Source organism: Pelobates fuscus, chromosome 5 (genome assembly GCF_036172605.1).
Source record: "Pelobates fuscus isolate aPelFus1 chromosome 5, aPelFus1.pri, whole genome shotgun sequence".
NCBI lineage: Eukaryota > Metazoa > Chordata > Amphibia > Anura > Pelobatidae > Pelobates > Pelobates fuscus.
Window position 1 is genome coordinate 204,061,016 of NC_086321.1, and position 12,011 is coordinate 204,073,026.

General features: G+C 38.4%; 1 protein-coding gene across 1 annotated transcript in view; it reads right to left on the reverse strand.

Annotated features, from left to right (window-relative positions):
* The window catches only part of ERCC6L2 (ERCC excision repair 6 like 2), a 189,213-nt gene that overhangs the window by 53,821 nt on the left and 123,381 nt on the right, over positions 1-12,011 (reverse strand). Inside the window, exons 16-17 of the mRNA XM_063454963.1 lie at positions 8,903-9,917; positions 7,785-7,939 (exon numbers count right to left, since the gene is read on the reverse strand). Coding sequence (XP_063311033.1) covers positions 7,785-7,939; positions 8,903-9,917 — 1,170 coding nt within the window. The remainder of the gene's footprint in view (positions 1-7,784; positions 7,940-8,902; positions 9,918-12,011) is intronic.

Below are 12,011 nucleotides of genomic sequence, written 5' to 3' on the forward strand. Positions count from 1 at the left end.
TTCTGCATCTATTTCCAAACTCCTGGCTAAAGCTTTTATACTGGGTGAGTCCATAGTTTCATGAGATTATGGGCATAAAGTATGTTTTCAGTTAAGATATTTTATTTTTCCACCAACAAAATAGGCACCTTAGAGAGGTGTACATCCAGGGCCGGCCCATCTTTAGGTCCATGTGGGACCACGGCTCCAGGCGGCTTTCTGACAGGGGCAGCATTTTGCCAGTAGCTAATAGCAGTTAGGGAAGGTCCTTGCGTTCCCCAATCAGCCCCACAACCTGGGTGGGCTTGGAGGTCACGGAAAATTGTAAAGAAGAAAAAATCAGGGTCATCAGGAGTGCATGCCTATGCATCCACAGGGACATGTTTCTCACTGCAGTTAGGTGTACCGGCAATGCAAAGGCCAGTATGTTCTCTGGCAGCGCTCGCTTCTCTGTCTCTCTCTGTATACACGCTTGCAGCATTCCTGCCTCCCTCTCTGATCACTCAATGCTCCCTCCCAGCTCAGCCTGCAGGGAGCGGGATCGCTACCACTCACCCTGTATCAGCTGATGACCTTCCTGCTGGTTATCATAGTAATAGTTTCCAATGAGCAAAGGAGAGCAGCAATTTCTCTTCCCAGGTATGGGTTAATACCATTTTAATATGGGAATCAGTGCCACTGGTACGAGGTTATAGAAGGGTTAATACAAGGATCAGTGTCTGCCTGCTGTCCCCTGGTATGGGGTTAATCTTTAAGTGTATGGAGGGTGACACACCAGGGCAGTGATGGTAACCCGAGTAGACCATGTATTTCTGAACTACTTTGTCTATAGTGCTCAGCCACAAAGCCTGAGCATTCTGGAAAATGTAGTTCAGAAAAATATGGGGTACAAATGTACTATGATACTCGGCTCCCCTGGCAGGGAAGAAAATTCAGTGCAGAAGGATCTGGGGTGGTATAGCAAGCAATCACTGCACTAAAGAAGGATCTTCAGATAACCACAACTATGTCCTTAATATGAAAATTTAAATGGATTACAATTATTTCCTATTTATCTATATGCACACTCACTGCTCTTTGTATGAACAGTTTACTTATGTTTTCTAGTGTGAACTAGGGGAGCTTCATATAACCCCTAACAAAATATGTAATCTAAACAGTGATTCTAAAGCCCAGACACAGTATACACATACTGTTATACATACATTTAGACAATGTATACACACTATGACACATTGCTATATATACACACTGCTTTACACACTCAGAAAATATACATATGAGACACTGGTATACACATTATACACACAATGTATGCACACACACATCATACACACAGACACAGACATACACTATGCTACACAGACACTCAGAAACTGTATCCACACAAAATGCTACATGCAGTCATACTTTTTTTTTTATTGATTTAAGGAATTTTCATGCCCAGTATTTTTTTTTCCAAGAAAGTGGCAACCCTAACTGCATCCCTTTGACACACTGCATTACCAGCACACACTCATTGCGTCCACTACAAAAACACATTTACTGCTTCCACTAGATACTATCTGCATCCATTATACACATATACTCTGCATAAACTATGTTTTGGTGGCATGGTTTTGTGGGGGGGCAGCATTTTATCCTTGGACCCAGGCAGCACAATGTCTTATGCCGGCCCTGTGTACACCTCAAACCATTTGTTCCAGAACTAATTTAATGCCATATATTTTTTGTTTTACTTATGCAATTAAACATATTCACAAAATGTGAAATTGCAGTTTTAGTTTTTAATCTTTATTTTTACCACAAATTTAAGAAAGCACTTCTAGATATATTAAAACAGCACAAAAATGTATTACATGACTTTCAAAACATAAACACTTGTGTAGAAAGATGTTTTAAACAAAGGTGCATTTACAAAGGTGGTTTCAAATTAAATCCTGTCTACTGACTGCAAAATATTAGGAACACTTCTATCTTACCAAGTAACAGCAACGTATCTACAAACAAACTGCAATTTGGATACTGCAATCACTGTATTTATTTGGCTAATGTATATCAAAAAGTCTCTTCGACAAACATGATCTAAATGTCTGCTTAATAACAAGTTCTGTGTTTACAGTATTTAGTGGCTCTTTTTATACACCACGCTGACAGTGGGCTTATTGGCCTCATTTACACCACGTTGCAATAATATAAAGGGGGGTTTAGCATTAATCCAGGTTTTACTGCAAAGCATCCTGTTATGCCTCTGTCAGACACGAGTGAGAGAGCCAAATGTCTGTCATCCAGTGCAAGGGATTAAGCTCTTCTTTTATAGTGTGATACTTATACTAATTTATAAAAAATATAGATATGGTTTCTTAGTGCTGATACACTTCTATATTTTGGCTTGAGCTCTTGCTTCAAAAGTTCCATATGACAGCTGGTAGGAAGCAGAGAGTTGTCCAACCTCCCACCTCCTCAGTCACCACATTTTGGTTGCTATAGTAATTAATCCTGAATTGAATGGGTGTCTTTGTACAGTTCTTTTCAGCAAAACTTTATGTAAACTTAAAGAAAATCATGCAACTGATTGAAAAAAGCTGCACATAAGTAGCAGGTACAGTGCGAAGGTTGTGAACAACAGACTTTCATATATTGAAATAGTAATGTAATGCTAACTCGGGATAATATCAGCTTTTCCAAAATCCTTCAACTCTGGCTCATAGCTAATTATTCTGTGGAAACTTTTCTCCGGCAAGTCTTTCTGACCTCTTCTGTATTAGGAAAAACAAAAACTCTCAGGCCCAGGCAAAACGTTCCTGAAACATTATACCTTCAAATGTGTATCGCAAATCTTTCACTTCTTAAAATGTTACTTGGAGCTTTCAATGGCTGAATTCAAACTGCAGTGAAATTTGACTTCTGTTTTGTTACTTAATCTGAAGTGCTAGTTGGTATTCATTTGAAGGTTAGAGCTGATGGCTCAGTGCAGCCAAATTTTTAAACCCAGTACCCAGGAAAAACTGCAAGATTAAAGGAACACTATAATGTTAGTAGTACAAAATCCCCCCTCCCGCCCCCCAGCTATGTAAAGGGTTAAATAAACCTATAAACACTTACCTGATTCCAGTGCCGATGTCCGAAGGTGCTGCGTCGTGCTCCTCCTCCTCAGACATCAGCCAAAAAGGGGAACCTAATATGAATGCACGGCGAGCATCGCACGCACATTAGGCCTTCCTCATAGGAAAGCATTAACTCAACCTCCTTGAAACAGCAGGAAGACAGCCACTAAAAGCAGCCTTAGCACTGCAATGTAAACATTCCAGTTTCTCTAAAACTGCAATGTTTTAAATTGTAGGGTTACGGGAACAGGGACACTGAACCCAGACCACTTCAATGAGATGAAGTAGTGTGGGTGTCCCTTTAAGCTAAAGCTATTTCTGAAGAGCAGTTGTGGGGCAGATGTTTACAAGGGAAGAAAACACAAATGCTCTCTTCTAACCGGGGAATTTTGAGAAAAATCACACACACAAAAAAAAATAAGATTTTAGGCCACAAAAGTCAATGAAAACATTTTTTTTTTTCCAGTTGGGCTACTTTGACTCAGACTGGAATTTCCTTGTCAGCTATCCACATTTCCGTTCCAGTAAATAACGCAGCATTAAAATAAGGCTTAATCATATTTAATTTTGAATCACAGTTTACAGCATTCAAAGGGACACTAGTGACAGCTAGGTACATTCAAAAAATGGTATTCAATATTCTTCAATGTTTGAATATGCCAACCGCATAGTAGACCTTACCATGTCATCACAACTTTTCCAAAAGGATTTTCTTCAATGGAGTTTAAATACAACACACATTATTATGAAGGGATTTAATTTAAAATAAAATGGGGGTTGAACAAACTTACATGTTCTGTAAAATATTTACTGGTTAATAAACACTAAAAATAGTTCCACTTGGTTTGAACTGATGTATAATGTACACAGCTGAACCTATATATTAACAGGTGTTCCCAATAGCACTTTTGTTATTTTTAAAAGCATTATTCAGCTTTGGTTGACTTATGAGGCTTCATTAACTGCCCTTCCTCTGGCTGGAGCACAATGTTTTAAACAGGATTACAGAGGAGGCCTTGGTGACAGTGCATCAAGTATACTCCTGTAATCCAGACTTACAGGACTGCTGGAACTGCAAGCCCATCACTAAATTCAGGTAAGCCAGCTGGAGCAGTTTAAGGTTACTTTACAAAAAATTAAAGCGGTCTCAGGAAACCCCTATAAAGGCAACAAAAAAAAAACACTTAAAATGGGGGGAAATATTATTACATTTTCGTGAGTTAATATTCCTTTAAGAAAAGGGAAATACTTTATTAAATGCTAACAGTGGCTTATAGCCTGGTCAAGACTCAGACACTGGGCTTCAGTATCTCAGTGCTGCTAACAACAGTTCATTGTAACCTTTCAATGTCTTCCTGGCTAACAGAAGGTACTGCTCATATTTTTCTCTTACTGTGCTTAAACGGGCAACTGCTATTCTAAACATCTACTCTAATAAAACATTATATACTACAGTATTTATAAACATAGCAAGGTATGGGTTTCAGTGATTGTACTAGCTTATTGCGCGACCCTCCATATTTACAACTTTTACAAGATTAACTAGGCTGGCAAATGAAAGCTAACAATTTCTTTTAAATATTATAAGATTTGTCCATCACCATATCATATATAGGTATTTCATGTTAAAGTCTCATTAAAGAGTTAAAAAATGTGCTTCAGACGCACATTTATTGTACTTTTCTATTGACTAATCCTGTTAGCCATTAAAAATAAGGTTATGGGTTTGAAAATTACCCCATATATCAGTACAAGGAAGGTTTTTACACCTCCCCCATGTCCCCCACTCGTCGTGCTATGTGTGTGTAGGGGGGTGAGGGGGCAAGTCGGTTAAACAGGTAGCAGCCAGTGGCTGTTTGGTTTAATAAAAGGCTAAAAGACTGGAAAGCTATTGTTGCCAGATTGCTAGTAAGATACAGGTGGGATGGGTATATGTACCTCCTGTGCCTCCACCTATGGGCATCAACAATGGGCTTCAATTTAAAAAATGGGGGTGGACAGATTAGTGAGTGACCTAGTGTGGAATCTACCCCAACCTACAGTGGCTGCTCTCTGTATATAGGATTTGCCCCCACTCAAGTCACGGCTAGTAGTTCAACTCCTTTGAATTACTGTGGTCTTAGCCCCACAGTAGCGCGCACAGGCTGTGTTTACCTATTTTCCCACTGGCTGCGTGTGATGCCAGCAGGCAAATAGTAAAAAGCATTTTGGCAGCTTTAGTCTGTCTTTCTTTTCAAACCATTCATAAGTGTATATGCACATTATAACTATTGAATCATCTGACAATTGCAATGAAAAGTATAGGATCAATATATGATACTATTCCAAAATCAATAATATTCAATCTGATATTTATCAGTTCCCGATCTTTTGTGGCGGTAATTAAATTGATTAGAATCCATAAAAGACTTATCAGAAGCTGATAAACTGCCAATACACATAGTATATATAATATATATGTGCATAATATGTATGTATTTGAAGCCTAAGTTGGAAAAGTAAAAACTTAGTACATGTAAGTATTTTTTCCTATTCCTTACATTTAACTGGAGGCACCAACATTACATAAAGTATACAAGGATACATTCACAGTTGACAACTAGCATACATACAATTTCAGGACTCAGCAGTGACATATCACAGACCAAAAAGTAGCTGCTGATAATGAGCCAGTGATCACAGAACGTTATTATGCATCGGTATATACCCGCTACTAAATGGTATTTCTATGTCTCAGATCAACTGATACCTGCACAGGTTTTATTAAAATATATACAAAAATATACAAAAATAGAGGCAAGGTCATAGGGCAGTGAAGGGGTTAACCCTAATTAAGAAATGTAAATGGAAAAGAGAAAGCACTGTCCTGTAACAAGAAAGAGTCCTAAAACATAATTTTTAATAATAGAATATTTAAAACGTGAGTGGAAGACAAATACACACATCTATCAAAATAAACCTAAGTGTGTGGTTGGGAATGTGAGTAAAATAAAAAAAGACAAATCAAGTATCAGTGTAACAAAAACCTGAATGTGGGATATACTCGCAAAAAAATGCAAGTTTATACACTCTTAGGGGATCCTAAACTAGGTGAACCCTATGTAACAAATCCGGTTGCAATTAAGTGTTTAAATGCTAGTAACAAATGAAGAGCATAGATCAGGTGAGTATCTAGACTCAGGACACATTAGCAACAGTTACAAAATCATAAATTTAAACCAAACAGCGAGTGGATATCGCCTAAGCAGTTGTATCTAAAATGGCAGCCTCTATTACATACTGTTGACTGTTATCGCAATGCATAGTAGAGTAAAGGAGTGAAACACTTTTCAAAGTACTATCCCAGTAGCAGGTCTTATTTCTTAATATATTGCGGACTCCAAAAACCTCCTATGTACGGTATATACTCGAGTATAAGCCGACCCGAATATAAGCCGAGGCCCCTAATTTTACCCCAAAAAACTGGGAAAACGTATTGACTCGAGTATAAGACTAGGGTGGGAAATGCAGCAGCTACTGGTAAATTTCTAAATAAAATTAGATCCTAAAAAAATTATATTAATTGAATATTTATTTACAGTGTGTATATAATGAATGCAGTGTGTGTGTATGAATGCAGTGTGTGTATATGAGTGCAGTGTGTGTGTATATGAGGGCAGTGTTTGTGTATATGAGGGCAGTGTGTGTGTGTGTATGAGTGCAGTGTGTGTGTGTGTATGAGTGCAGTGTGTGTGTGTATGAGTGCAGTGTGTGTATATGAGTGCAGTGTGTGTGTATGAGTGCAGTGTGTGTGTATGAATGCAGTGTGTGTGTATGAGTGCAGTGTGTGTGTGTATGAGTGCAGTGTGTGTGTGTATGAGTGCAGTGTGTGTGTGTATGAGTGCAGTGTGTGTGTGTATGAGTGCAGTGTGTGTGTGTGTGTGTGTGTGTGTTGCAGAGCCTTGGTGGGGGGTGGGCAATTTTATTATTATTATATTTTTTTTTTTATTATTTTAATAATTTTTTTTATTATTATTTTTTATTTTATTTAATTATTATTTTTATTATTATTTTTTATTTTATTATATTATTATTTTCGTCCCCCCTCCCTGCTTGATACATGGCAGGGAGGGGGGCTCTCACTCCCTGGTGGTCCAGTGGATGGGCTGTGTAGGGTGGGGGCTGGCAGAGAGCGCTTACCTCTCCTGCAGCTCCTGTCAGCTCCCTCCTCCTCCGCGCCGGTCCGTTCAACACCTCTGTCAGCTCACAGTGTAAGTCTCGCGGTCGCACTATGACCCCGCGGCTCTCGTGAGATTTACACTGGGAGCTGACAGAGGTGCTGACCGGACCGGCGCGGAGGAGAAGGGAGCTGACAGGAGCTGCAGGAGAGGTAAGTAAGAGCTCTGCAGCCCCCACAGCCCCCTGTCTGTATTATGGCAATGTAAATTGCCATAATACAGACATTGACTCGAGTATAAGCTGAGTTGGGGTTTTTCAGCACAAAAAATGTGCTGAAAAACTCGGCTTATACTCGAGTATATATGGTAAGTAAAAATAATTAATCAAGATACTGATACACTAAGAGTGTTTAAACTTTTTTTGCGAGTATATCCCACATGCAGGTTTTTTTTACACTGATACTTTATCTTTTTTTTTTTTTTTTTTACTAACGTTTTTCATTTACATTTTATTAAAATATATAGATAAAAATTATCTTACCTTAATTTGGGAAGCGGTAATATTAGCAGGAAGTTGGGAGAATTGATTTAACTCAAAAACATCTTGCACTGCCCGCCGACTCAGGTGATTTTCTGCTTTGCTCGAACCAACAACATTTTGATTTGAATGAATATATGCAACTCCCTCAACACCATCTGAATATAAAAAAAGTTAAGTATAGCGAAAAAAGTATTGAAATCTTTACAGTGAATCAGAGTTCTTAATCAATATTGTATCAGGGATATCTAGAGGGTGCACATACAACAATATATATTGTAAGCGCTCTATCGTGATTTGGGACAGGAGGTCTACTGGAAAAAGGCAATAGCAGAAATGTCAAGGTGCTTTGTTCTCCATCCGTAGGTCAGCAGTACAGATCTTGCACTTTTTGGGGGGATTATGTTTGTTATTTACTGGTTAATCACCAAAGGTTATTATGTCTGATATATAATGCAATTTAGTACTATGCATCTTGTTTTCTATACCATGTAATTTCTGTGCATCTATCTATTTGGTAATCAAATAAAATCTACTATTTTGCATTACTTAGTGTGCGTTTGGTTTCTTTATATTGTGTATTTTAGAAGGTGTTACCATTTAATGAAAATATCTTTAGAGTTTGTTAATCTAATGTTAATGACATTCCAACTCATTGCCCCGTTTGGTTGTTACAGACTCTTTTGTGGTATAAATATTCTAGTCATTTAGCATTTACTATTGGCTCTTGAGTACCATTAAAGGCAAATTAATAATCAGATTGTTCATACACCAAAAAAGTAGCTGGACCAATATGTGTGAGAGTGAGTACAATATATTTCAGGATTCGTGGAAATCTGGAGGACAGAATAAATTACCATATAGATAGACAAGTAAAGATGGACTTGTTTGAAATGACAGGAACTAAAAAAAAGAACTATATATAAAACACAAAAAAAAACGAAAAAAAAAAAAAAAAACACTTTTCCAAAAGGATTTTCTTCAGTGGAGTTTAAGCGCTAGATTCATTTTAATTAAATTAAAACAATAAAGTCTGGTGATTGAACGGTTATGAACCTACACCGTGTGTATATTCAAAATTATACATTGGTCGCATGATAATAAATATATATAGAAATTACCCAGAACATTGTCCAGAGAAGCAATATGGCTTGTTTTCTTAGCAATCTTTCTCTTTTTTCCATTATCATCATTTATTGAGGACACGTGCCCAAGAGCAGATGGGTTACTTCTGTACATTAATCTTTGTAACTTTGATTTCATCGGATACCTGTACTTTGTGGTTTCAGTTCTGGGTTCCTCATTATTAAGTCGAATCTTCTTCTTGTAAATACTGTCATCATCAGAGGAAGAAAACGTGTCTATTGTCTGAGAATCTTTTTCTACACCATTGCTGTGGCATGAACTACTTTTTTGCTGGTTTATGGTCTTACAATCTTTTGAATGACCACACACAGTTTTTTTAGGTATCGTGATGTCATCAGACTCATCACTAATATAGTCACTACTGTTATTTGTAGTTTGCCTTTTACTTGTACTGGGTATGAAATAATCAAGGTCGGAACCATCACTTTCGGATATTTGCTTTAGCCTCAGAGCAGACTTTTCCATTCCCATATTTTCAGACATCTGTGAGGACAAGATGACATCATCGTCATTGCTCTCATAAGAGCTGCTCTCAGTCTCCAGGATAACATTAGGCTCTTTTGAGACGTGAGGTTTCCCCTTTCTTGTGGGGAATGTGTCATCCTCAGAGTCTGAAGAAATTTTCCAGCCATGATTCTTCATTGTGTTTGTTTGCCCTCTGCGCTCAGATATATTACTGGTCTTGCCAAAGTCCAATGAATCTTTCATGTCACTGTTGGACTCATTCTGTGTTTTTTTGTTTCTGCCACCTAAAAGCTTAGTGTCCAACTTTTCAATGTTTGGCCCTTTCTCAAGCATCTTGGAAAACCCACACTGATATAAAGTGAATTGCTTCTGACAGTCGGCAGTTGCTGGACTTTTGGTGAATTTTAATTTTGTGCTCTTTTTTACTTCTTCATCACTATCACTGCTGAAGTCAAATGTTTCATTCTTAAATGGATGGACAAGTTTTACATCTGCATTGTTCTCTTCTTTGTCAGTATCTACAAGCTGTAACATAAATGAGAATCAAACTAGTGTCAAAGGAGAAACAAATTGAAATAAATAGCCTATTTTATAGATAAAACCCAGGTTTTTCTGGTTGCCCTTGGGGAAGCTCAGTGTTCTAGAATGGCCAAAATATGTATGTATGTTTCTTTTACATTACATTGCATTAGAAAATACTTGCCACAGGGCTTACACAGAACACAGAAATATTTCCAAGATAAACTGTGGGTATAAATATATAAAATGTCATTGTTTTCTTTTTAGTTTGGTACAATGGTATACAGCATACAAATTGTGTTGTAAAAACAATATTAATCCAGTGTAAACTCTGTTTCTGCATTTTACAAGTTAAAGTTGTGTATCTGGGGAACAATGTCTCTCGTCACCTTTCCAATTTACAAACTGTGGGCCAGCTGTAGCATCAAAGAGTGCTCTGCAAAGAAATCAATGACTGCCTTTTCAAAGAAGCTTCAGAAAGAAAACACATACTGTTTCCCCAAAATTACAGATCATGCATACTAAACATACTTTTGGTTATTTTTAAATCACACTACTCTAACTAAATGTATATGACATGATCTTCCGCTTATACAAAAGAGGTAAGCAGCTGCACCCCCCACCTTTCACCAATATTTGGCATATAGTTCCATGTGCTGCCCTAAGTTTGAGCAAACCCTTGCTTTAAACTAACATAATAATGTGCATAACATAAAAACAATGCAAACCAAAAATCATAATTTGTTTCACGATTTCATCCAACAAAATGGAGTTGAGTATTGCTTTTGTAGAACATGTGGTTGACATGACAATGTACGTGCCATTGGTAATCTATTTCTGATGCATTTTTTACAACTAAGTATTATGCAAGTTGGTAGTGCTTATATAATACTAGCAATCCCTCTGTGACTGCTAGTTAATTGATTTCCAACGTGACGACACGTGAAGCGTGTCAAACTGCCCCGCCCACCGTCTAGCAGCTAGTTACTCTCTGCAAGTTGTGCCATTTCTGTTACTGGCAAGTGTTGTACTCACAAGTGGTCAGCCTTAACTCTCCAGCTTAGCTAGACTACAATTCCCTATGTGCCCTGAGCCAGCTGGTAGTGGGTGACAGCAGCCCAGTGTTTATAGCATTTGTATGAACATGCAGTCTCTCAGAGTGTGTTATCAATGAGCACACAGTAGAGCAATAGATAGACAGACCCGCCCTCCCAGACTAACACAATAACTGGGAGCAGCAGTGTAACCAGATGTGACAAAACCCACGATTTTGCCTGCATAGGAGATGTCCTCCTCCTAAGTTCACTAACATTCATGTTTTTATTGCATTCGGTATATAAAGCTACTGAACACCGACCACCCCTCTGGCTCAAGAACTACAAAGAAACCACAGTATTAAGTGCTCTCTCTGTGTGACCAAACACCACGTGCTGAAGAAAATGGTGGCCATCTTGTCGCACAAACGCAGGCAGCGGGACTTGGTCGTCGAATGTCTGGAACTGTAAGTCGGACACTCGAACACGCGAACACCCACTTCTTTCTGCAACAAGCCAGGAGAGTGCTGTACGGTAGGTTTGTTTGTACGAAAAAGATGAACAAACACTATCTATGAGCCAAGGGAACCATTCGTCTTTTTGGTCAGTTTGGAACTTCCAAAATTGACGACCGCTACCACTAAGACTATGGAACGGATTGGACAAACACCTCATGAGCGGTCGGTCAAAAGTTTACTCTGGTGGTGATTCGACTGTATTCGTGGGATCTGAGCGCTATTTGGAAAACTTGGGCGCTCAGATCCAGGCTATCCGGGGATATGATATTTGTGGGGGTTCCTATATGTTTATTATGAATTTGTATGTGTACTATGTCATTTAAGCCTAGTCATGCTGAAACTGGAATTTGGGGACATTTTGTGGGAGTGTTCTGGGCGTGTTTTACTGTCTCCTGGTTTTGTATACAAGTGGGCCAGTTGGCCAGAAAAGAGACATTTGTTTCTACCCTTCATCAAGTCTAGGCTGATGTTTGGGGAACTTGGGGCTTGGTACTTGGGAGATTTATAACAGATATACTCAGTTGCAGTATAGGGGATCCTAGCTATGT